Source organism: Rana temporaria, chromosome 7, assembly GCF_905171775.1.
Source record: "Rana temporaria chromosome 7, aRanTem1.1, whole genome shotgun sequence".
NCBI classification, from domain to species: domain Eukaryota; kingdom Metazoa; phylum Chordata; class Amphibia; order Anura; family Ranidae; genus Rana; species Rana temporaria.
Window position 1 is genome coordinate 14425945 of NC_053495.1, and position 22980 is coordinate 14448924.

The following is a 22980-nucleotide window of genomic DNA, read 5'->3' on the forward strand; positions in this document are numbered from 1 at the left end:
ATGCTCGGAAGCATTGAACTTAATTTTTCTCGGCTCGTCGTAGTGTTTTACATCACCGTGTTTTGGACGATCGGAATTTAGTGTGACAGTGTGCATGCAAGACAGCTTGATGAATCGGATTTTAGACCATCGAAGAATCCGATCGTGTGTATGTTCAGGGTTGTTCTTCTGAAATTGCTCTGGGAATACGCGATGTGGCCAGATTGGGTGCAGACGGTACTTAGGGGAGTTTTACAAGGGAAGCACATTTTTTCTCAACACAATGGGGGAGATTCAGAAAGAGATACGACGGCGTATCTCCTGATACGCCGTCGTATCTCCTGATACGCCGTCGTATCTCTGAGATCCGACGGTCGGATCTATGCGACTGATTCATAAGAATCAGTTACGCATAGATCTCCCTTAGATCAGACAGGTGTAAGTGACTTACACTGTCGGATCTTAGGCTTCAATCTCCCGCCGGCCGCTAGGTGGCGCTTCGGTTTTTTACGCGACGAATATGCAAATTCCGATTTCCGCCGATTTAGAAAAAAACGCCCGCCCGTCGCTTTTTTTTTACGTTGTTTGCGTTCGCCTTTTTCCGGCGTATACTTACCCCTGCTATATGCGGCGTATCCAATGTTAAGTATGGCCGTCATTCCCGCGCCGAGTTTTGAATTTTTACGTCGTTTGCGTAAGTCGGTCGCGAATACGGATGGACGTAATTTACGTTTACGCCGAAACCAATGACGTCCTAGCGACGTCATTGGGAGCAATGCACGCCGGGAAAATTCATGGACGGCGCATGCGCATTTAAATCGGCGCGGGGACGCGCCTGATTTAAATACTACACTCCCCCTAGCCGCGGAATTTGAATTCCGCCAGGGGAGTTACGATCAGCCGGCGCAAGTTTCGAGGTAAGTGCTTTCTGAATACTGCACTAGCCTTAGTGCCGGCGGATCGTAAATCAGATAGATTACGTGGATCTAAAGATCCGCTAATCTATCTGAATCTAGCCCATTATCATTTTCCTTGTATAATGTTTACAGTCCTCATCAGATGATATAATGTTGCTTGTGGTGGCCTAATTAACGAATATCAAATTGTTACCAAACAATAGCCCAGAGCAATGTAATTAAAACCGATAAATATTAGATAACAATACCGGTTAATGAACTAATTCTTAAAGATTTTTTCCTTTTCATTTTTCATTGTTTTAAACTGTAATTACATTTTTGTGCTTGACTGTTCATTTTCCTTTCCATTCTCCATTGCTATAGGCATTTTTATAATGGTAATATATAGTATACCGGCACAATAGACATAACGGGCCAGATTCACGTAGATCTGCGGCGGCGTAACGTATCTCATTTACGTTACGCCGCCGCAAGTTTTACGGGCAAGTGCTTGATTCACAAAGCACTTGCCTGTAAAGTTGCGGCGGCGTAGCGTAAAACCCCCGGCGCAAGCCCGCGTAATTAAAAACAGCCGGGTAGGGGGCATAGAGCATCTAAATTAGGCGCATTCCCGCGCCAAACCTTATGCGCATGCGCCGTCCCTAATTGCGCTAAATGACGTCGCAAGGACGTCATTGGTTTCGACCTGAACGTAATTGACGTCCAGCCCTATTCACAGACGAGTTACGCAAACGACGTTAAATTTCAAAATTTTGACGCGGGAACGATGGCCATACTTAACATAGGATATGCCACCTAGGGGGCATGTTTATCTTTACGCCACGTATCTCTTACGGAAACGGCGTATCTTTACTGCGATGGGCAAGCGTACGTTCGTGAATCGGCGTAACTACTCATTAGCATATTCTACACCGACCTCAATGGACGCGCCACCTTGCGGCCAGCGTAAATATTGCACCCTAAGATACGACGGCGCAGGCCGTCGTATCTTAGGCATGTTTAAGTGTATCTCAGTTTGAGAATACATTTAGACATACGACGGGCTTAGATTCGGAGTTACGTCGGCGTATCTCTTTGTGGATCTGCCCCATAACCCGTTTGTCTCATCAACCAGCCAATCTTGGCCAGAAAAAGTCACAATTGCTGTATTTGTGGCCAGTGACTGATTGTTCAAGGGAGTCGGCAAGTCTCTGCATTATTTTTTGAATCAAATAATGTAAATGTAAGCTTTTTTTCAAACAATTAAACATACACATTTTTTTTTTTAAATATTAGAACACAAGTCTGTCCCTTTATACAAGACAGTAATAATCCCAACCATTAACAATGTGCAATACCATTACAAATCAGGTCTCAAAATACTCGCTTTCACTGATCTCTAGTGCATTGATAGGCTGCATCCTCAGTGATGTCACTGGTCTCTAGCGATTGGATAGACTGCATCCTCAGTGATGTCACTGGTCTCTAGTGCATTGATAGGCTGCATCCTCAGTGATGTCACTGGTCTCTAGCGATTGGATAGACTGCATCCTCAGTGATGTCACTGGTCTCTAGTGCATTGATAGGCTGCATCCTCAGTGATGTCACTGGTCTCTAGCGATTGGATAGACTGCATCCTCAGTGATGTCACTGGTCTCTAGTGCATTGATAGGCTGCATTCTCAGTGATGTCACTGGTCTCTAGTGCATTGATAGGCTTCATCCTCAGTGATGTCACTGGTCTCTAGCGATTGGATAGACTGCATCCTCAGTGATGTCACTGGTCTCTAGTGCATTGATAGGCTGCATCCTCAGTGATGTCACTGGTCTCTAGCGATTGGATAGACTGCATCCTCAGTGATGTCACTGGTCTCTAGTGCATTGATAGGCTGCATTCTCAGTGATGTCACTGGTCTCTAGTGCATTGATAGGCTGCATCCTCAGTGATGTCACTGGTCTCTAGTGCATTGATAGGCTGCATCCTCAGTGATGTCACTGGTCTCTAGCGATTGGATAGACTGCATCCTCAGTGATGTCACTGGTCTCTAGTGCATTGATAGGCTGCATTCTCAGTGATGTCACTGGTCTCTAGTGCATTGATAGGCTGCATCCTCAGTGATGTCACTGGTCTCTAGTGCATTGATAGGCTGCATCCTCAGTGATGTCACTGGTCTCTAGCGATTGGATAGACTGCATTCTCAGTGATGTCACTGGTCTCTAGTGCATTGATAGGCTGCATCCTCAGTGATGTCACTGGTCTCTAGCGATTGGATAGACTGCATCCTCAGTGATGTCACTGGTCTCTAGTGCATTGATAGGCTGCATCCTCAGTGATGTCACTGGTCTCTAGCGATTGGATAGACTGCATCCTCAGTGATGTCACTGGTCTCTAGTGCATTGATAGGCTGCATCCTCAGTGATGTCACTGGTCTCTAGCGATTGGATAGACTGCATCCTCAGTGATGTCACTGGTCTCTAGTGCATTGATAGGCTGCATCCTCAGTGATGTCACTGGTCTCTAGTGATTGGATAGACGGCATCCTCAGTGATGTCACTGGTCTCTAGTGGATTGATACGCTGCATCCTCAGTGATGTCACTGGTCTCTAGTGCATTGATAGGCTGCATCCTCAGTGATGTCACTGGTCTCTAGTGCATTGATAGGCTGCAGCCTCAGTGATGTCACTGGTCTCTAGTGATTGGATAGGCTGCATCCTCGGTGATGTCACTGGTCTCTAGCGATTGGATAGACTGCATTCTCAGTGATGTCGCCAATCCTCATTGGAGAGACTGTATTCTCAATAATGTTACTGGTTGTTAGTGAGTTGATTGCCAAAATTCTCAGTGATGTCATGGTCTCAGATGAATTGATAGGCTACATTCTAAGGATATCACTCGTTTCTAGTGAATTGATAGGCTGAATTCTCAGTGATGTCACTGATCTATAATAATTGGATAGGTTACATTCTCAGTGATGTCATCTAGTGAATTGATAGACTACATGTTTAGTGATGTCACAGGTCTCTGGTGAATGGATAGGCTTCCTTCTCAGTGATGTCACCATTCTCTAGTGACTGGATAGGCTGCATTCTCTGTGATGTCACTAATCTCTAATAATTGGATAGGCTGCATTCTCAGTGATGTCACTAATCTCTAATAATTGGATAGGCTGCATTCTCAGTGATGTCACAATTCTCTAGTGAATGGTAAGGCTGCATTCACAATAAAATCACAGCTTTTTAGTGAATGGATAGGCCACATTCTTGGTGAAATCACCATTGTCTAGTGAATAGATAGACGGCATTCTTGGTGATGTCACTAGTCTCTAGTGAATGGATAGGGTGCATTCTCAGTGATGTCACCATTCTCTAGTGATTGGATAAGCTGCATTTTCAGTGATGTCACCATTCTCTAGTGCATTATAAGTGATGTCACTGCTCTCTAGGGAATGGATAGGCCTTCCAGCGTCACGCACGTCGCCGCGTCATCGCGACACATCACCGCGGATGTATTCCGTGCGGATTTCGATCTGATGGTGAGTACAGCCATCAGATCCAAATCCGCCAGAGGATTTATCTGCTGGAAACGGTCCGGCGTACCGTTTCCAGCGGATATCCTCTCGTGTGTACGGGGCCTTACTTGCCAAATCACCAGATGAAAACAGAGGGGAAAAAAGGCTTAAAAAAAAAGAAAAAGAATGCAGCCACCACATCTAACGATTGGTAAGCTGCAATATATAATAGTTTTGGTTTTAATACTGCTTTAAAAGTCAGTGTCGCCCATAATGACCATTCAGGATAATGCAGTCGTTTTTTTTTGCACTAAGCATTGCATTGTCTGCCATAGGCGACATCTGACTTCCCGAAAGTCCAAGCCAATCGAATTTCTTGACTTTTCCCTCCAGTCCCAGAGATTGGTGCAGAAAAATCTTGGTTGGCGGAATCTGGCGAGTCGCACTCTGATTTTTCTGTCTTTGTCTCATTTGTTTTTCTATCTCCTCTGTAGGTTTGCCACCAAAGAGAGGAGCGGCCTCCTGCTTTACAACGGGCGACTGAATGAAAAGCATGACTTCATTGCGGTGGAGATCCACGACGGGCAAGTGCAGCTGAAATATTCCACAGGTTGGTGCAGGGTTCATATACGTGGGATTGGAGGACCTCCGTGTGTGTCCGGGTTCTTACAATTCTTGGCTGTGATTGCACTGTTATGTTCTCAGTGATGTCACTGGCTTCTAGTAATTGGATAGGCTGCATTCCCAGTGATGTCACCGGTCTCTAATGAATGGTTAGGCTGCATTCCCAGTGATGTCACCGGTCTCTAATGAATGGTTAGGCTGCATTCCCACGGTCTCTAATGAATGGATAGGCTGCATTCCCAACGATGACTCTAGAGAATGAATAGGCTGCATTCCCAATGATGACTCTAGAGAATGGATAGGCTGCATTCCCAACGATAACTCTAGTGAATGGATAGGCTTTGTAACGGTCACCACCGTTTACGACCTTCCATCACATCCAAGACAGCTCATCTGACACTCCAACCGTCCAACAGACATCAGACATCCCATTTGCCCAGAATCAAGACGAGACACACAGCTCTGTACTTGTTCCAAATGTAATGATACTTTAATAGTTTCTTCTCAGCTTTTTATGCTGTTACAATCATGTGACAGTATTCAAAGGGACAATGAGATCTCCACCCCCCTAATCACACACCAAGGCTAATTACTAAACATTCTAGACGCGTCGGCGCCGGCCTATAATTATCATCATCTAATCACTGCACATTCCTTCATTAACAGCATAACAAACAAAACACCATCACACACTGAGTTCCCTAGGCAGACGTTCTGTCTCCGCATACAGCTTGACACCTATTCACACCTCTGAGCATCAATAGGCTTTAGACAGTGTTATCACACAATTAAAGGCCTTTCAAGAGCCAGCCTTATTTAACATGTCACTAGGCTATCCAGAGAGATGAGTCACTATTGACTGGTTGGGTCACAATTAACCAACAACTTGCAATCTCTCAAGATCCTGCAATATGAACTATTATTAATGTCCCATCTCATGTAATACATGAATTATGATTCACTTGCCACCCCATGCCCAAAGGGCACAGGGTGGACTCAGACCCAAGAGTTATCAGTGACGCTGACACAGGAGTATCCCCCATCCTCACAAAGTCTCTGGGTGTCACGGGTCATTCCGTTACAGGCTTTATTGTCAGCGTCTTCACCAGGCTCTAAATGACTCGGGCTGTGTTCTAGTGAATGGATGGGTTGCATGGTCAGTGATGTCACCAGTCTCTACTGAATAGATAGGTTGCATTTTCAGTATTATTACCAATTTGCCAGCCATATCCCATCAAGACTTATCCAGCTTTTGCTAAATGGAACGGTATTACATGTCCTTCAACCCACGCGGCTGCATTAATATTTCACGTTACCAATCTGACTTAAAAATATTGAACTCCCTGTAGAAAGCCCTCAGTCTCCCATCTGCCGCATCCACCCACTCCGAGGCCTTGACTCACAAACCTTTCATAAACACGTCAATAAAAGGCACATAATGGCCTATTCCACAGGTCCTCTTTGCATGCCTTGTACGTTAGGCTCCACATGCTGGAGATTGATGTTTCTTTTAGAGGCAGTAACTGAGGTTGTAAATCTTGTAGCATCCGTCCTCGCTGTGACAGAACAGCCACCGCTGGAGCGGGTTTAGCTTCCCCCCCCCCGACCACTAAAGTGCGATTGTATCAGCCGCAGGACGGCGTGGTTGTGTATAGGCATTGCTGAGTGCATCATTAGTGGAAACTACCGGAAAATACAAGATAGAAATGGTCCTTTTCTATTAATTGCAACTCATTCCTGCCTTGATGGATGCTGTGCAAATGGGTTTAGCCACCTCAGCTAATGCGAGACATCTGTCGTATTATGGATGCGGGTGATAGGGCAATGAGCCTGACATCTCTGTATTCATTTTATGAGCGACCTGGACAGAATTAAGCAAGTTCTCAGTCCGTCTTGATGTATTGTGTATGGGGTGTTTATCATGGCTGAGCATTTTACAGGTTTGATTTGTGTTTTCAAGGTGAATCCAGCACTCTGGTGACCCCTTTTGTCCCCGGGGGAGTGAGCGACGGCAAGTGGCACACCGTCCAGCTTCGCTACTACAACAAGGTACGACATAAAGGCAATATATAGTGATTTTATTTATTTATTATGGTCAGGACAAAAAAAAAAATGGATATATATATCTGAGGACAAGGGGGCACTCTTTGCGTCTAGAGGAAAAGAGATTTCACCTCCAAATACGGAAAGGTTTTTTCACAGTAAGAGCTGTGAAAATGTGGAACAGACTCCCTCCAGAGGTGGTTCTGGCCAGCTCAGTAGATTGCTTTAAGAAAGGCCTGGATTCTTTCCTAAATGTACAGAATATAACTGAGTACTAAGATTTGTAGGTAAAGTTGATCCAGGGTAAATCCGATTGCCTCTCGGGGGATCAGGAAGGAATTTTTTCCCCTGCTGTAGCAAATTGGATCATGCTCTGCTGTTTTTTTTTTCGCCTTCCTCTGGATCAACTGTGGGTATGGAGTTGGGTGTATAGGATTGTACTGTGTTTTTTATTTTGTTTTTTTTTATTTTTTGTGGTTGAACTGGATGGACTTGTGTCTTTTTTCAACCTGGCTAACTATGTAACTATGTAACTATATATATATATATATTAATGTTAATGTTTTCTCTTCCTTCCTAGCCAAAAACTGGATCCTCAGGGGTGGCACAGGGGCCATCGAAAGAGAAGGTGGCTGTGTTGGCAGTTGATGACTGCGACGTTTCGGTAGCTCTGAGGTTCAGCAATGAGATTGGGAATTATACATGCGCAGCTGAAGGGGTGCAGTCCAGCTCCAAAAAGTGAGTAGCCTTTTCACATTCTCTTTGTGTTAGAAAATGATTTAGATGAGTAGAACAGTCAAGTGACTACAGCATTGCAGTCTTATACTTAGGATAGGCTGTCGGAGAGTTAGGTAGGACAGAGCTGACATCCTAAAGGAGCTTGTTGGAAGGATAAGAAAACGAAAGGGAGAGAAAAAATTAGGGATGAGAGAGAGAAGGAAAGGTTAAAAGAGGTAGATAGAACAGGAGAGGGGAAGTGGAGAGAGAGGGATGGATGGATAGAGAGAGATGGATGGACAGAGAGTGAGATAGGGAAGAAGAGAGAATGATTGTCAGAGAGAGAGGGAAAGTGAGAGTGATGAATAGAGACAGAGGGACAAATGAAGAGAAAAACGGAAAGAGAGAGGGAAGAAGAGAAAGTGAAGGACAGAGACACAGGGAAATATAGGGAGAGGGAAGGAAAGAAAGTGACGGATGAAGATAGAACCAGAGATGGGCAGAGGGAAGGAGAGAGAGTGATAGATGGAGAGAGGGAGAGGGAAATAAAGAAAGTGATGTATGGAAAGAGATGGAGAGGGAAATGGAAAGAGTTATCGATGGACTTAGAGGGAGAGTGATGGACAGATGGAAAAGGAAGGGGAGAGAGTGATGGATGGAGATAGAGGGATAAATAGGGAGAGAGAACGAGATTGTGATAGATTTTGAGAGAGGGAAGGAGAGAACTTAATAGACAGAGAAAGAGTAAAAGATAGGGAGTAGGGAGTGACAGAGGGAAGAAGATAGAGTGATGAATAGAGTTATAGGGAGAGGTAAAAAGTGAGATGATAGATAGAATGAAGGGGATGGAGTGAGTATGATAGATGGAGGGAGAGGGAAAGGGAGAGAGTGATGGAAAGAGAGAGGGAGAGAGATGAGAGAGTGAAGGACGGAAAGAGTGGTGGATGGAATTGGAGAGAGTGATGGATGGAGTTAGGGGGAGAGAGAAGCCAAGAGAGTGATAAGTAGAGGGAAAGGGAAGGAGCAGTAGTGATAAATGAAGGTAGAAGGAAAGAGTACGAGTGATGGACAGAGAGAGGAAAAAAGTGAGTGATGGACAGAGAGAGGAAAAAAGTGAGTGATGGACAGAGAGAGGAAAGAAGTGAGTGATGGACAGAGAGAGGAAAGAAGTGAGTGATGGACAGAGAGAGAGGAAAGAAGTGAGTGATGGACAGAGAGAGGAAAGAAGTGAGTGATGGACAGAGAGAGGAAAGAAGTGAGTGATAGACAGAGAGAGGAAAGAAGTGAGTGATGGACAGAGAGAGGAAAGAAGTGAGTGATGGACAGAGAGAGAGGAAAGAAGTGAGCGATGGACAGAGAGAGGAAAGAAGTGAGTGATAGACAGAGAGAGGAAAGAAGTGAGTGATAGACAGAGAGAGGAAAGAAGTGAGTGATAGACAGAGAGAGGAAAGAAGTGAGTGATAGACAGAGAGAGGAAAGAAGTGAGTGATAGACAGAGAGAGGAAAGAAGTGAGTGATAGACAGAGAGAGGAAAGAAGTGAGTGATAGACAGAGAGAGGAAAGAAGTGAGTGATAGACAGAGAGAGGAAAGACGTGAGTGATGGATGGAAAGAGGAAAAAAGTGAGTGATGGACACTACAGAGAGAGGAAAGAAGTGAGTGATGGACAGAGAGAGGAAAGAAGTGAGTGATGGACAGAGAGAGGAAAGAAGTGAGTGATGGACAGAGAGAGGAAAGAAGTGAGTGATAGACAGAGAGAGGAAATAAGTGAGCGATGGACAGAGAGAGGAAAGAAGTGAGTGATGGACAGAGAGAGGAAAGAAGTGAGTGATAGACAGAGAGAGGAAAGAAGTGAGCGATGGACAGAGAGAGGAAAGAAGTGAGTGATGGACAGAGAGAGGAAAGAAGTGAGTGATGGACAGAGAGAGGAAAGAAGAGGGTGATGGACAGAGAGAGGAAAGAAGAGGGTGATGGACAGAGGGAGACGGAACGTGAGAGAGTGATGGACAGAGATAGGGAGAGAGGAGAGAGAGTGATGGACATCCCAGTTTTTATACAGAAGAACCAAGTTGTGTGACGGTTTTTTCTATTTCTTTTTCAGATCTTTGGACCTGACCGGCCCTCTGCTGCTCGGCGGAGTCCCCAATCTTCCTGAGAACTTCCCGGTCACACACAGGGAGTTCATCGGCTGCATGAAAGATTTGTATATTGACAGCAGGAAGATTGACCTGGCTTCTTACATCGCAAACAACGGAACGAATGCAGGTAGGACAGGTGCTGTGATTTGATCATTTGAACTTCATGAATGGAGCCTGACTGAAAAATTGGATTTTTGTACTCACCGTAAAATCCTTTTCTCTGAAGTTCATCAACGGACACAGCTCCTTTATTCTTGACAGTAGGGTTATATGCCGTCTATCAGGAGAGGACTTGCCTACTGTCAAGAATAAAGGAGCTGTGTCCGTCCATGAACAAAAGAGAAATTGATGTTTACAAAATTGCCTTTCTGTACCCCTATTAAATTTTTACATGTGTTGGCTCAGAGGGCAATTTCTGTCTGTGTCCCTGTTGCAGATTTTCCCTCGCTTCCTGTCTGATCAGCTGTTGTCACAAGGACAGGAAATTAGGGTGAATCTTTCTAACAGAGCCACAGATGGCAGCAAATACCCAACCCTACCCTACACCAGTGGTGGTGAGCCTTGGCACCCCAGATGTTTTGGAACTACATATCCTATGATGCTGATGAACTCTGCAGTGTAGTTGAGCATCATGGGAAATGTAGTTTCAAAACATCTGGGGTGCCAAGGTTCTCCATCACTGCCCTACACTATCCAGCACAAGGAAAAACATTATTGGCTTGACTTATGCCTCGTACACACGACCAGGTTTCCCATTGGGAATGACCGCTTTTGACCAGGAAAACTGTCTGTGTGTATGCTCCATGGCAGTTTTCCCGACAGGAAAACCGCCGGGAATCCTGGCAGGAAAAATTAGAACATTTTTTTTCCCTGCCGCGATTCCCGGCGGTCTTTTTCCTGGCAGGTTTCGTATGGGAAACACTGCGGTGGATTCCCGGCCAAAGCTCTCACGATGGGGCTAGATTCACAAAGGACTTACGACGGCGTATCTCCACGTACGCCGTCGTAAGTCCGAATGTGCGCCGTTGTATCTTTGCGACTGATTCATAGAATCAGATACGCCTCACTGTTGCCAAGATACGAGCAGCGTAAGTCTCCTACGCCGTCGTATCTTGGGGTGCATATTTCCGCTGGCCGCTAGGGGCGCTTACGTATATTTCCGCGGCGACTATGCAAATGAGATAGATACGCCGATTCACAAACGTACTTGCGCCCGGCGTATTAAAATATGATGTTTACGTAAGGCGTACGACCGGCGTAACTTTACCCCTCATAAAGCAGGGGTAAGTCATGTTAAGGTATGGACGTTGGAAATGTCGGAACAGCGTCTTATTATACGTCGTTTGCGTAAGTCGTACGTGAATGGGGATGGGCGTAGGTTACATTCACGTCGACTAAGCATTGAGCCGGCGTAATTTAGGGATAAAATTTGACGTGATACTGAGCATGCGCGCGCATGTGCCGTTCGTAAGGCGCGTCATTTACGTGGGGTCACGATTCATTACCATACAACACGCCCCCTACCAGCCTACTTTGAATTAGACGGGCTTACGCCAGCCCATTTACGCTACGCCGCCGTAACTTAGGGCGCAAGTTCTTTGTGAATACTGCACTTGCCTGTCTAGGGCCGCGTACACACGGGCAAACATGTACGATGAAACCGGTCCGCCGGACCGTTTTCACCGTACATGTCTGCCCGGGGATTTCTGTACGATGGCTGTACTAACCATCGTACAGAAATCCGCGCATAAACAATACGGGGGGCGTGTCCGCGCCTTCGCCGCGACGATGACGCGGCGACGTGGGCGGGCCTGCCAGTTAAATGCTTCCACGCATGCGTCTAAGTCATTCGACGCATGCGAGGGATGGCGGGCGCTCGGACATGTACGGTAGGTTTGTACAGACGACCGAACATGTCCGAGCGGGCAGGATTCCAGCGGACTGTTTTAAAACAAGTCCAGAAATATTTGCCCGCTGGGAAAAGGCCCGGCGGGCAAATGTTTGCTGGAATCCTGTCCGCTCGGGCCTACACACGACCGAACATGTCTGCTGAAACTGGTCCGCGGACCAGTTTCAGCAGACATGTTCGGTCGTCTGTACGGCCCATAAGTTGCGGCAGCGTGGCGTAAATAGGATACGCTACGCCCGCACAAAGATGCGCCTTCCTACGTGAATCTGGCCCCTGGTGTGTACAGGGTGAAAGTTACCGAGCAGGATCTCGGTTTCCCCCCGGGATTCCCGGGGGACTTTTTGCTGGCAGGTTCCGTATGGGAAACACTGCGGTGGAGTATACACACGGCCGGGATTCCCGGCCAAAGCTCTCACCGCAGTTTTCCCGATGGGAAAACCTCTGGTCTGTACAGGGGGAAAGTTACAGAGCAGCATCTCGGTTTTCCCCCTGGGATTCCCGGCGGACTTTTTCCCGCTGGGAATCCCGGTCGTGTGTACAGGGCTTTACACTTTAACGGCTCCATCATGTATCTCTGTCATCTTTCCATATTACCAGCAAGCACATGTAGAGAGCACCATACAAGTTATGCTGTTGTTTTTGTCCCCCTCTCTATCAGGATGTAACGCCAAGCAATCCTATTGTGACTCTAACCCTTGTAAGAATGGGGGGACCTGTTCACTGATCTGGGGGACCTTTACCTGTGATTGTCCCTTGGGGTTTGGAGGCAAGGACTGCAAGATCGGTGAGTACCCGGAAGTGTGACCTCCTATTAGCAGAGCTCTTTGTTTTAGCAGGTTCAGATAAAGAGGACCTGTCATACATGTAATAAAAACAAGAGGATCTGGCAGTGCTTCTTGTACTAGCATTAGAGAGATGAGGTTTCAATGTGCAGATCCCATGAGGATCAGCTACAGGTCTTTTCTGGCCAAATGATAAGCGTATGAGCCAGACACGTTCCCATACATTCCCTTAAAGCTAACTCAGGGCCAATATTTGCTGTCATCTGCCAAATTTGCATGCTGTTCACATGTTTTTTTTTTACATTGAACCCCTTCATGAGCTAATTGACGCCCAGATCTTAGGCCAATTTTTAGTAGCTTCAATATACATTAATTAACTTAAAAATAACACTATCGTAAATTATCTCTATTTTTTTATCAGGTTTTTTCAAAGTGTTTTTTATTTTTTTAGACACTGATCCTTTCTAACATTGTACTTCTTTCTGTGTACACAGCAGGGGCACTAAGAGAGAGGGCCACAGTGTCACCTGCAGGTCTGAATGTGATCACTGTTATTGGCTGTCGAAGTAATCACATGATTAACCACTTCTGGACCGCCAACCGCAGTTTTTCTGTGTCAGGGCGACTCTGGCCCAGATTCAGTAAGCAATTGCGCCTGCGTAACCATAGTTACGCTGCGCAATTGCTGACTTGCGCCGCCGTAACGAGTTCTCCTGATTCAGAGAACTCGTTACGCCGACTGCAGCCTAAAATCTGCGTGGCATAAGGCTCTTATGCCACGCAGATTTTAGGCTGCATTCTTGCGATGACCGCTAGGGGGCGCTCCCATTGTGGTCAGCGTATAGTATGCAAATTGCATACTTACGCCGATTCACAATGTTGCGCGCCCCCTGCGTACGCAAGTTACGTCGTTTCCGTACGGCGTGTTTAGCGTAAGGCTGCCCCTTCTAATAGCAGGGGCAGCCAATGCTAAACTATACCCGGCGTTCCCGCGTCGCAACGTTCGAATTTTTACGTTGTTTGCGTAAGTGAATCGTGAATGGCGCTGGACGCCATTCACGTTCACTTTGAAGCAAATGACGTCCTTGCGACGTCATTTGCCGCAATGCACATCGGGAAAGTTTCCCGACGGAGCATGCGCTCTACGCTTGGCGTGGGAGTGCGCCTAATTTAAATTATTCCCGCCCCCGGCGGGATCATTTACATTGCATGCGCTTACGCCGGGCAATTTTGCCGGCGCGCCCTCGCAATTTACGGAGCTACTGCTCCGTGAATCGAGGGCAGCGCAAAATATTTGCGGGGGCGCAGGGCAAAATCGTTGCCCTGCGCCTCCGCAAATAGAGCGCAATTCTTTCTGAATCCGGGCCTCTGTTGTGCCGGATCACGTACATGTACGTGATCTGGCATTTCCTGGTAGGGGGTGTGGTGACCGCTGGCCGACCTGTGCTGTCATTTGCTAAAGCACAAGTCGGTCAGCTGATGCCAGCTAATAATCTATCCCTCTGGGATATCGTGGGTGGAATTGAAGCACGGTACACATTTATGTCTAAACACAGTGCTCCAGGCTAGGTTTCCAGCGCTGCTAAAAATTACAGCTGGTGCCAGTTTTTTTTAGGTTTTCATCTCATTTAGGAATGTACCTACCCAATGAAAGTACCTACCCACTAAATTAGACTGATTTCTGAGTGGTTTGCTCATTTTCCACCCCTTGAAACCACCTTGTAACTGTAATTGTAAACCAAAGGCTGAATGTGTCAGTTATATTTGTTAACTATTATTACTTTATTAATAATTAAAACCTCATTATTCTTCAATCTGGGATCGCTAAGCATGGCTTGTACAGAATGAGTGTGAAAGGAAACTGCTGCCCTCTAGAGGACAGAGAGCGAAACTGCATGTTAACATCACACTGGCTTGAAGAGGAGCTCCAGACTCCTTCAGAGAAAATTAAGTCAGCAGCTACAAATACTGTAGCTGCTGACTTTTAATATTAGAACATTTACCTTTCCACGCATCCAGCGGTATCTTGAACCGAGTCGATTTTTCAATCGGCTCTTGGGTGCCGCCGCCAACACAGGTAAGGGAAACCAGCAGTGGAGCCTTGCGACTTCACAGTCGGTTCCCTACTGCGCATGTGCGAAGCGCGCTTGCGCTTTTTGAACAGCCAGGCAGTGGGGGAGGGGCGAAGTCAGCCAGAAGTGGGAGCGGGTACACGTGAAAGCCAGGATAAAAAATTCAGAAGCTGATTTAATTACTTGTTTAGTATGCAGCTTCTTTATCTTTTAATCCTTGCCTATGTTCCAGTCTAAATTGGTGCCATGACCATTGCCCCAGGTTTCCTGTTTTATGGTGGTTCCTTTCTCCTGCAGCGTCCTATGGAGTCACCCTTGTATACAGGGACTAGAGTTGTGTCTTCCTACACTGTGTGCATCAATAGAAACACACACCCCTATAGCATAAATAAGATGGCAAGGCACTCCCTTGATCCTCGTCGTCCCAACCCCCCCCCCCCCACATTCATGATCTGCCCCCCTGCCAGCCCCTCCCACCAGCCATGATCTGCCAGCCCCTCCCACCATCTATGATCTGCCCCCTGCCATCCCCTCCCACCAGCCATGATCTGCCCCCCCTGCCATCCCCTCCCACCAGCCATGATCTGCCAGCCCCTCCCACCAACCAAGATCTGCCCCCCCTGCCATCCCCTCCCACCAGCCATGATCTGCCCCTCTGCCAGCCCCTCCCACCAGCCATGATCTGCCCCCCCTGCCAGCCCCTCCCACCAACCAAGATCTGCCCCCCTGCCAGCCCCTCCCACCAGCCATGATCTGCCCCCTGCCAGCCCCTCCCACCAGCCCCGCCACCCTTCTCCAGGTTAAAGCGGAGTTCCAGGCTTTTTTAAATTATTAAAAGTCAGCAGCTACAAAAAGACACTTACCTGTTCCACGGTCCAGCGATGTGGGCACCCAGAGCCTCGCTCCTCTCCTCGGTGCCTCCATTGGAACTGTGGGCACCCGGGCCGTGACAGCTTGCGGCTTCACGGCCAAGCGCACACTGCACATGTGCAAGTCGTTCTGTGCTCTCCTAGTGGACAGGCAATCTTCTGGGACCTGTCACGTGTCCCAGAAGATTGCCGAAAGGGGGGGGGGGCCTAGGGGGAAGAGGAGGAGTCCAGAAGATTGCCGAAAGGGAGGGGCCGCCTAGGGGGAAGAGGAGGAGTCACCTAGGCCAGTGGTCATAAACTCCTTTACAAACACTTTAATGCTACTTTAGGTCTGTTGAGAGCTTAGGTAGGAAGAGAACCCGGGAGGATGGCAATGTGACCTGAACCCGTCTTGATATTATCTTCCTGTAATTGTCTGCCCAGCAAACCCCTGACTGGGAACAAGAGGGGCAGGGCCGATCCGCCATTTATAGGCTTACTATGCAAGCCGCTTAGGGCCCCACAAAGCTACGGAGGGCCCCCCAAATTACTAGAGCCCCCGCCTGGTGAGAAGTCATTTTCAACCCCTCACCCCGCTTCTCAACTTGCTGGCTGCATGGGAGAAGAGGTAAGAAGTCAGCACCCCCCGCTTCTCACTTTAATGGAAGATGTCATTTCCGACAGCAGAACACCCCCGTCGGCAGTGACATGTCATTTTCGGCAGTCCCCCCGCTTCTCAACTTTAATGTGACATGTCATTTTGCTTAGGGCCCCAGGGAGGTCAGGATCGGCACTGAAGAGGGGGATGCAGGATAACCCAATCTGTGCTTTGCTGCTCCTTTGTTGTCCAGTCATAGGCAGACCTAAACTCTTAATTGCTAATTAATTCAGGGAATCCAGAACTTGTCTGTGTTATCTGATCGCAGAACTGGCTGAACAGAGTATAACGTTTCACACATATTAATTCATTTTATGTCACTTTTTATTTTCTTCTTCAGCAATGCACCATCCCTTTCATTTTAATAGTAGCGGGGTCCTATCCTGGGACTTTAAGAATGAGGTGAAGATTTCCATTCCTTGGTTCCTGGGGCTGGCGTTCAGGACTCGAAACTCAGACGGGGTGTTGCTGCAAGCGCATGCGGGACAGTATACCACCATCATGTGCCAGGCAAGTGTACATTCTCTTATCTCATACAAACGTCCTATAGATGGGACTCATCAGAACTTTTATCAACAATCTTTTTTTATTTGGGGATAGAAAATGGTTTTCAAGAATCATAAACCGGTAAAAACAGCACAACATACAACGTCCAGTATGAAAAGGAAAGAAGGGGGGGAAACAGTACAACAGTTATCCATTTGTTGATCACATTTACACTCACCGGCCACTATATTGGGCAGCACAGTGGTGTGGTGGTTAGCACTTTCACCTAGCAGCCAAAGGGTCGCTGATTCGAATCCCGACCACGATACAATCTGCTTGGAGTTTGCATGTTCTCCCTGTGTCTGCGTGGGTTTCCTCCGGGTACTCCGGTTTCCTCCCACACTCCAAAGACATGCTGGTAGGTTAATTGGATCCTGGCCAAATTGGCCCAGTATATATATGTATATATGTGTGTATGACTGTGTGTCCCTAGCGTGTCAAGATCCTACGGGGTAAATGACCGCACCAGCCAAGAAGACAGTGGCTGCAAAAAACGCCTAGAGGCCAGATGACCAGATGGTCACCAGTCATCTCTATGAATGTCTGAGGCCCGGGCGCGACGTTATGACGTCACGCCCGGTACCCTGAAGTAAACAAAGCCGCAATCGCGGCTGTCGGCATGTGATCGGTGATTTTTTTTTCACCGATTTCATGCTTGTAAGCCTGGAGGAGAGATGTGATGTCTTATTGACCCCACATCTCTCCATAAAGAGGACCTGTCACACTGATTCCTATTACAAGGGATGTTTACATTCCTTGTAATAGGAATAAAAGTGATCAAAAAGAAAAAAATGTAAAAAAAATTAAGTAAAATAAAAATAAAATAATAAATTTTTTTTCAAAACGCCCCAGTCCCCGTTATCTCGCGCGCAGAAGTGAACACGCATGCAAGTCCCGCCCACATATGTAAACGCCGTTCAAACCCCACATGTGAGGTATCATCCCGTGCGTTAGAGCGTGTGCAACAATTCTAGCACTAGACCTCCTCTGTAACTCGAAAATAGTAACCTGTAAAAAATGTTAAAGCGTCACCTATGGCGATTTTTAAGCACCGAAGTTTGGCGCCATTCCATGAGAGTGCACAATTTTTAAGCGTGACATGTTAGGTATCTATTTACTTGGCGTAACATCATCTATCACATTATACAAAAAAAATTGGGCTAACTTTACTGTTTTGTTATTTTTTAATTCATTTTCCAAAAAAAAGCCGTTTGAAAAATTATTGCGCAAATACCGTGAAAGGAAAAAAAGTTGCAATGACCGCCATTTTATTCCCTAGGGTGTCTGCTAAAAAAAATATATATAATGTTTGGGGGTTCTGATTAATTTTCTAGAAAAAAAATTGTGATTTTTACATGAAGGAGAGGAGTGCCAAAATAGGCCCGGTGGACAAGTGGTTAAATTATTAATGTCCATTCCCAGATTGTTACTTGAATTTCTCTGCATTTCCTGTACCTACAGCTGGTCTCTGGCCTGATCTCCTTCTCGGTCAGCCGTGGCTCCAGCAAAACCTCCACCCTTCTTCTTGACCAGATGCAGGTAAATGACGGGCGGTGGCATGACCTCCAGATGGAGCTTCGCGACGTCCGCAGTGGGCGTGACACACGTTACGTCGTCACCATCATCTTGGATTATGGCTTCTATCAGGTAATATATATTAGATGTAATAAAGTGGGAGACCTCAGATTCTTAAAGGGGGTTGTAAACTGTTGGCTCTATAGAAATCCTGTATCATAATAATAATAATAAAAGTGAGTTATATTACTATTATTATTATTCAGTTTACGCTGCACTTTGCAATATAAAAGGGAAACAATACAGTTATAATACAATAAAATAAGAGGATTAAGAGGGCCCTGCTCAGAAGAGCTGACAATCTAATATTATATGATTCAAATGTCCATCCCCCGTCCCCTCTTCCTACCTAACCTGTATAAAAAGATCTGTGCGTACCTATTTTCATTCCATTCCAGTCACGTGATCCTCTATCTCTGTGTAAGGGAGCGCCTGATAACTGTGGTGAATTTGCCCATATGAAGCCACCCATAGGTTCTCATGTTCCAACTGTTAGTGCTCTCTACTCTCCCCTGCAGCAGCCGCCACTCACTGACACAGGGGATCGGGAGCTGCAGGAACACACGACTGGATGGAAGTGGATTAAAAACAGGTAAGTATGCAGATCTTTTTTTATATAGGTTAGGTAGGAGGAGGTAACATGTTTAACCCCTTAGAGCCAATGCTTGCCGACCATTTAAGGGGTTTAGAATACCGGGAGGCGGGGCTTATGGTCACGTGACCACCGTGATTGACTATCACGGCGGTCACATGATCGGAAAGCTCCCAATCACAAGCAGCGATCGAGAGCCTTTTGTTAAGTCGGCGGTAAATCTGCCGTAGCTCAAAGCTATATTGGCGCTATTGCACACAAATATGTGCCCAATCAGCACCAAAGCCCATCCGCTGAGTGGCCGCATATTTGCGTGCGCTCAGTGTGAAGAGGTTAAAGTGATTGTAAAGTTTTTTTTTTTAAATAACAAACATGTTATACTTACCTCCTCTGTGCAGTTGGTTTTTCACAGAGCAAGCCAGATCCTCCTCTTCTCGGGTCCCTCTTTGCTGCTCCTTTCCCATCCCTCTTATTGAGTGCCCCCACAGCAAGCAACTTCCTATGGGGGCACTGGAGCCGAGTCACAGCTCTGTGTGTCCATTCAGGCACAGAGCCCCGACCCAGCCCCGTCCCCTTTCTCCCCTGATTGGCTGACTGACATTGATTGACAGCCAATGGTGCTGTTGCTGCCAATAAGGAGGAGTGTCCCAGAAGGCTTAGGACATTCGTGGACATTGCTGGAAAGAGATGGGTCTCAGGTAAGTATTAGGGGGTGCTGGGGTGGCTGCTACATGCAAACGTTTTTTTTATCTTAATGCATAGAATGCATTAAGATAAAAAACCTTCTGCCTTTACAACTCCTTTAAGAATATATATATATGGATTTTCTTCTACTTTTAGTCAGTTCGTTTGAAAATGGAATCAAATAAAATTAGAAATAATGCCTAAGGTTAAGATGCACTTGTAACGGAATGGCCCGTGGGACCCAGAGGCTCTTGAAGGATGTGGGGTACTACTGTGTCCGCTTCACCAATGACTCTTGTGTCTAGGGTCATCCTATGTCCACTAGGGGCATAGGATGACTGAGAACTGATATCTCGGATTACATGAGATGGGACAGTAATGATAATTCATGTATTGCAGGATATCTTGAAATATTACAGGTGGTTAATTCTGACCCCAACAGGTCAATAGGAGAGTGACTCATTCATGTGGGGACACAGACTGTTGAGATGTTAATTGAGTCTGGCTCCTAAGATATTTCATTGTGTGAAAGTCTATTGATGATAGATTGGGGGTTGGCAGTCTGGTAGGTCAGATGGCTTACTTTTCAGCTGTAGTGGATTAGCATGTCAATTACGTCTACAAAGGAATGTGTATTGTGTATCAGGTGAGAATAGCTTATCGCGGAGTCAGAACGTCTGGTTAAATGACTAGTAATTAGTTCATGTAGATTATCTGATTGTCATTATCTAAAGGAATGTGTATTGAGCACCCATTGTGTCATGTTGTGGGTGGAGTTAAGCCATTGTTTCTTGGGGCTTCTAACTGTGTATAACATGCCTGAGTTTTACCATTAAAAGATCTGTCTGGAACAAGAGAACAGAGCTGTGTCTCGTTATTCTGGGGGGAAATCCAATGGGTCCTGTCTGCTGGATTGTGGGGTGTCAGAAGCTGTCTTGGGTTGGTGGAATGGAATATCGTAACATCGTTAACCCCTGACCGTTACAGCACTATTTATTTAAATTTTTTGACTGAAAGGGAATTTAAATGCCTGCAAAATTCACCTCCTGTACAACCCTGTCCCCTGCAGTAATTGCTTTCCGCCACATGATGTCCTCAGTCTTCAGGTTGAATGATGCTCAGTGCTATACAATTCACAAGACGTGAGGACATACTGTGAGCGCAGGATGTCATGGCATGAGAACTAATAAAGTTTTGCTTGTCCTATTATTCCTTAGGACACAGTCAGTGTTGGTAATGAGCTGCATGGATTGAGGGTGAAGCACCTCTACGTTGGAGGCATTATGGGAGCCAAGGAGGTGCAGAACGGACTAGAGGGCTGTATACAGGTGAGGAACGCAATTAAACACAGATGGTATAAAAGTGTTGGTTAAAAGCACTATGGCCCAGATTCACAGAGTGTGGGCGCACATTACGCCGCCGTAGAGTAACCAATGTACGCTACGCCAACGCAGCGCAGAGAGGCAAGCAATGCATTCAGCAAGCCAGTGCTCCCAACGCTGTGCCAGCGTGGGATTCGAAGGCGTACGGCGGCGTAGGTGGAAGTGGGCATGACCCATGCAAATGAGGCGTGACCCCATGCAAATGATGGTCCGAGCGCCAGACAGATACGTATCACGAACTGCGCATGCACCATGACGTGGACGCATCCCCCTGTGCCTGCTCACAACCACATCGGAACAACTGCCTAAACTACGCCGGATCACTGCGTACGGCGTGAACGTAACCTACGCCCAGACACACGTCCAACGTAAAATACGCCGGCTTGTCTGACCTTTGCATGTCTGCTGCTGGGTTGCACCTCCTTTATGGGGAATAACTTTACGCCGGACGTACAACTTACGCACACCTCGCGTAGCCTGGGTCGGGCGCACACAGGTTCGTGAATCGCCGTATTTCCCTCATTTGCATGTTTGAATGGCTAATCAATGGGAGCGCCACCATGCACCCAGCCTATATGTGCGCCCACCCTACGCCGGCGTAAGCAAGCTACGTCGGCGGGGTGTAGCCTGGTTTTAGGCGCATATCTGTTTGTGGGTCTGGCGCACACATACGACGGCGCACATTTGCACTTACGTCGGCGTAACTTGTTATACGTCGGCGTAAGTCAGTGTTTCTCAATTCCAGTCCTCAGGCCCCCCCAACAGGTCAGGTTTTCAGGATTTCCCTCAGATGAAAAGGCTGTGGTGATTACTAAGGCAGTGAAACTGATCAAACCACCTGTGCAAAATAATGGAAATCCTGAAAACCTGACCTGTTGGGGGGGCCTGAGGACTGGAATTGAGAAACACTGGCGTAAGTGCTTTGTGAATCTGGGCCTATCTGTTTTTTTTTCTCAATGTTACACAACACATTCCACACTTTATATTTGAAATTACATTTGCTAACCACCTTCTTCACCTTTGTTGCCTTATAGGGCCTCCGACTAGGAGAGACATCGAGTGGGATCACTTTGCCGAAACCCAGCATCATCCTGAATGTTAAAACCGGCTGCAGCGTTCAGAGTGCGTGCGATCCCAACCCATGTCTGGGGAACAGCTCGTGCCTGGACACGTGGCTGGGACATACTTGTGTCTGCAACCCAGGTATGTAACTCAACGGGCCATGTACAAGCATTATGGGTAACCCCCTGAGCTAAACCTCAGTCATTTATTTTGCATCTATAGACACTTTTTTAACCACTTGACCTCCGGAAGATTTACTCCCCTATATGACCAGGCCATTTTTTTTTGCGATAAGGCACAGCGTTACTTTAACAACTTGCCGACCAGCCGCCGCAGTTTTACTGCAGCAACAGGGCTTGGCTGGGCGAAACGGCAATATATTACATCGCTTTGCCCTGTGGCCACTAGGGGCACGCCCACTGCTCGCCCCCGGAGTCGATGCGAGTGCCCAACGGGTGCGAGGACCGTTGGGCACCCGCGATCGCTTGTGATGGAGCGAGAGTCGGGATCTGTGTGTGTAAACGCACAGCTCCCAGGTTCTTTCAGGGGAGAAATTACTAATCGTCTGTTCATGCAAAGTATGAATATATATATATAGTATGAATTATGAAGTATGAATATATATATATATATATAAAGTATGAACAGCGATCAGTCATTTCCCCTAGTCAGTCCCACCCGCTCTTCAGTTAGAACACAGAGAGGGAACACAGTTAACCCCTTGATCGCCCCCTAGTGTTAACCCCTTCACTGCCAGTGACATTTTTACAGTAATCAGTGCATTTTTATAGTACTGGTCGCTGTAAAAATGCCAATGGTACCAAAAATGTGTCAAAAGTGTCCGATGTGTCCGCCATAATGTCGCAGTCCCGATAAAAATCGGAGATCGCCACCATTACTAGTAAATAAAAAAATAAAAATTTAAAATAATTCCTTCCCATAGTTTGTAGACGCTATAACTTTTGC

The 22980-nt window shown here is 46.6% G+C and overlaps 1 protein-coding gene across 1 annotated transcript in view; it reads left to right on the forward strand.

Annotated features, from left to right (window-relative positions):
* The window catches only part of CELSR3 (cadherin EGF LAG seven-pass G-type receptor 3), a 203299-nt gene that overhangs the window by 129448 nt on the left and 50871 nt on the right, over positions 1–22980 (forward strand). The window contains exons 4-12 of the mRNA XM_040358946.1: positions 4878–4993; positions 6968–7056; positions 7631–7788; positions 9868–10031; positions 12472–12597; positions 16514–16683; positions 18181–18366; positions 20788–20898; positions 21987–22155. Of these exons, the coding sequence (XP_040214880.1) occupies positions 4878–4993; positions 6968–7056; positions 7631–7788; positions 9868–10031; positions 12472–12597; positions 16514–16683; positions 18181–18366; positions 20788–20898; positions 21987–22155 (1289 nt within the window). The remainder of the gene's footprint in view (positions 1–4877; positions 4994–6967; positions 7057–7630; positions 7789–9867; positions 10032–12471; positions 12598–16513; positions 16684–18180; positions 18367–20787; positions 20899–21986; positions 22156–22980) is intronic.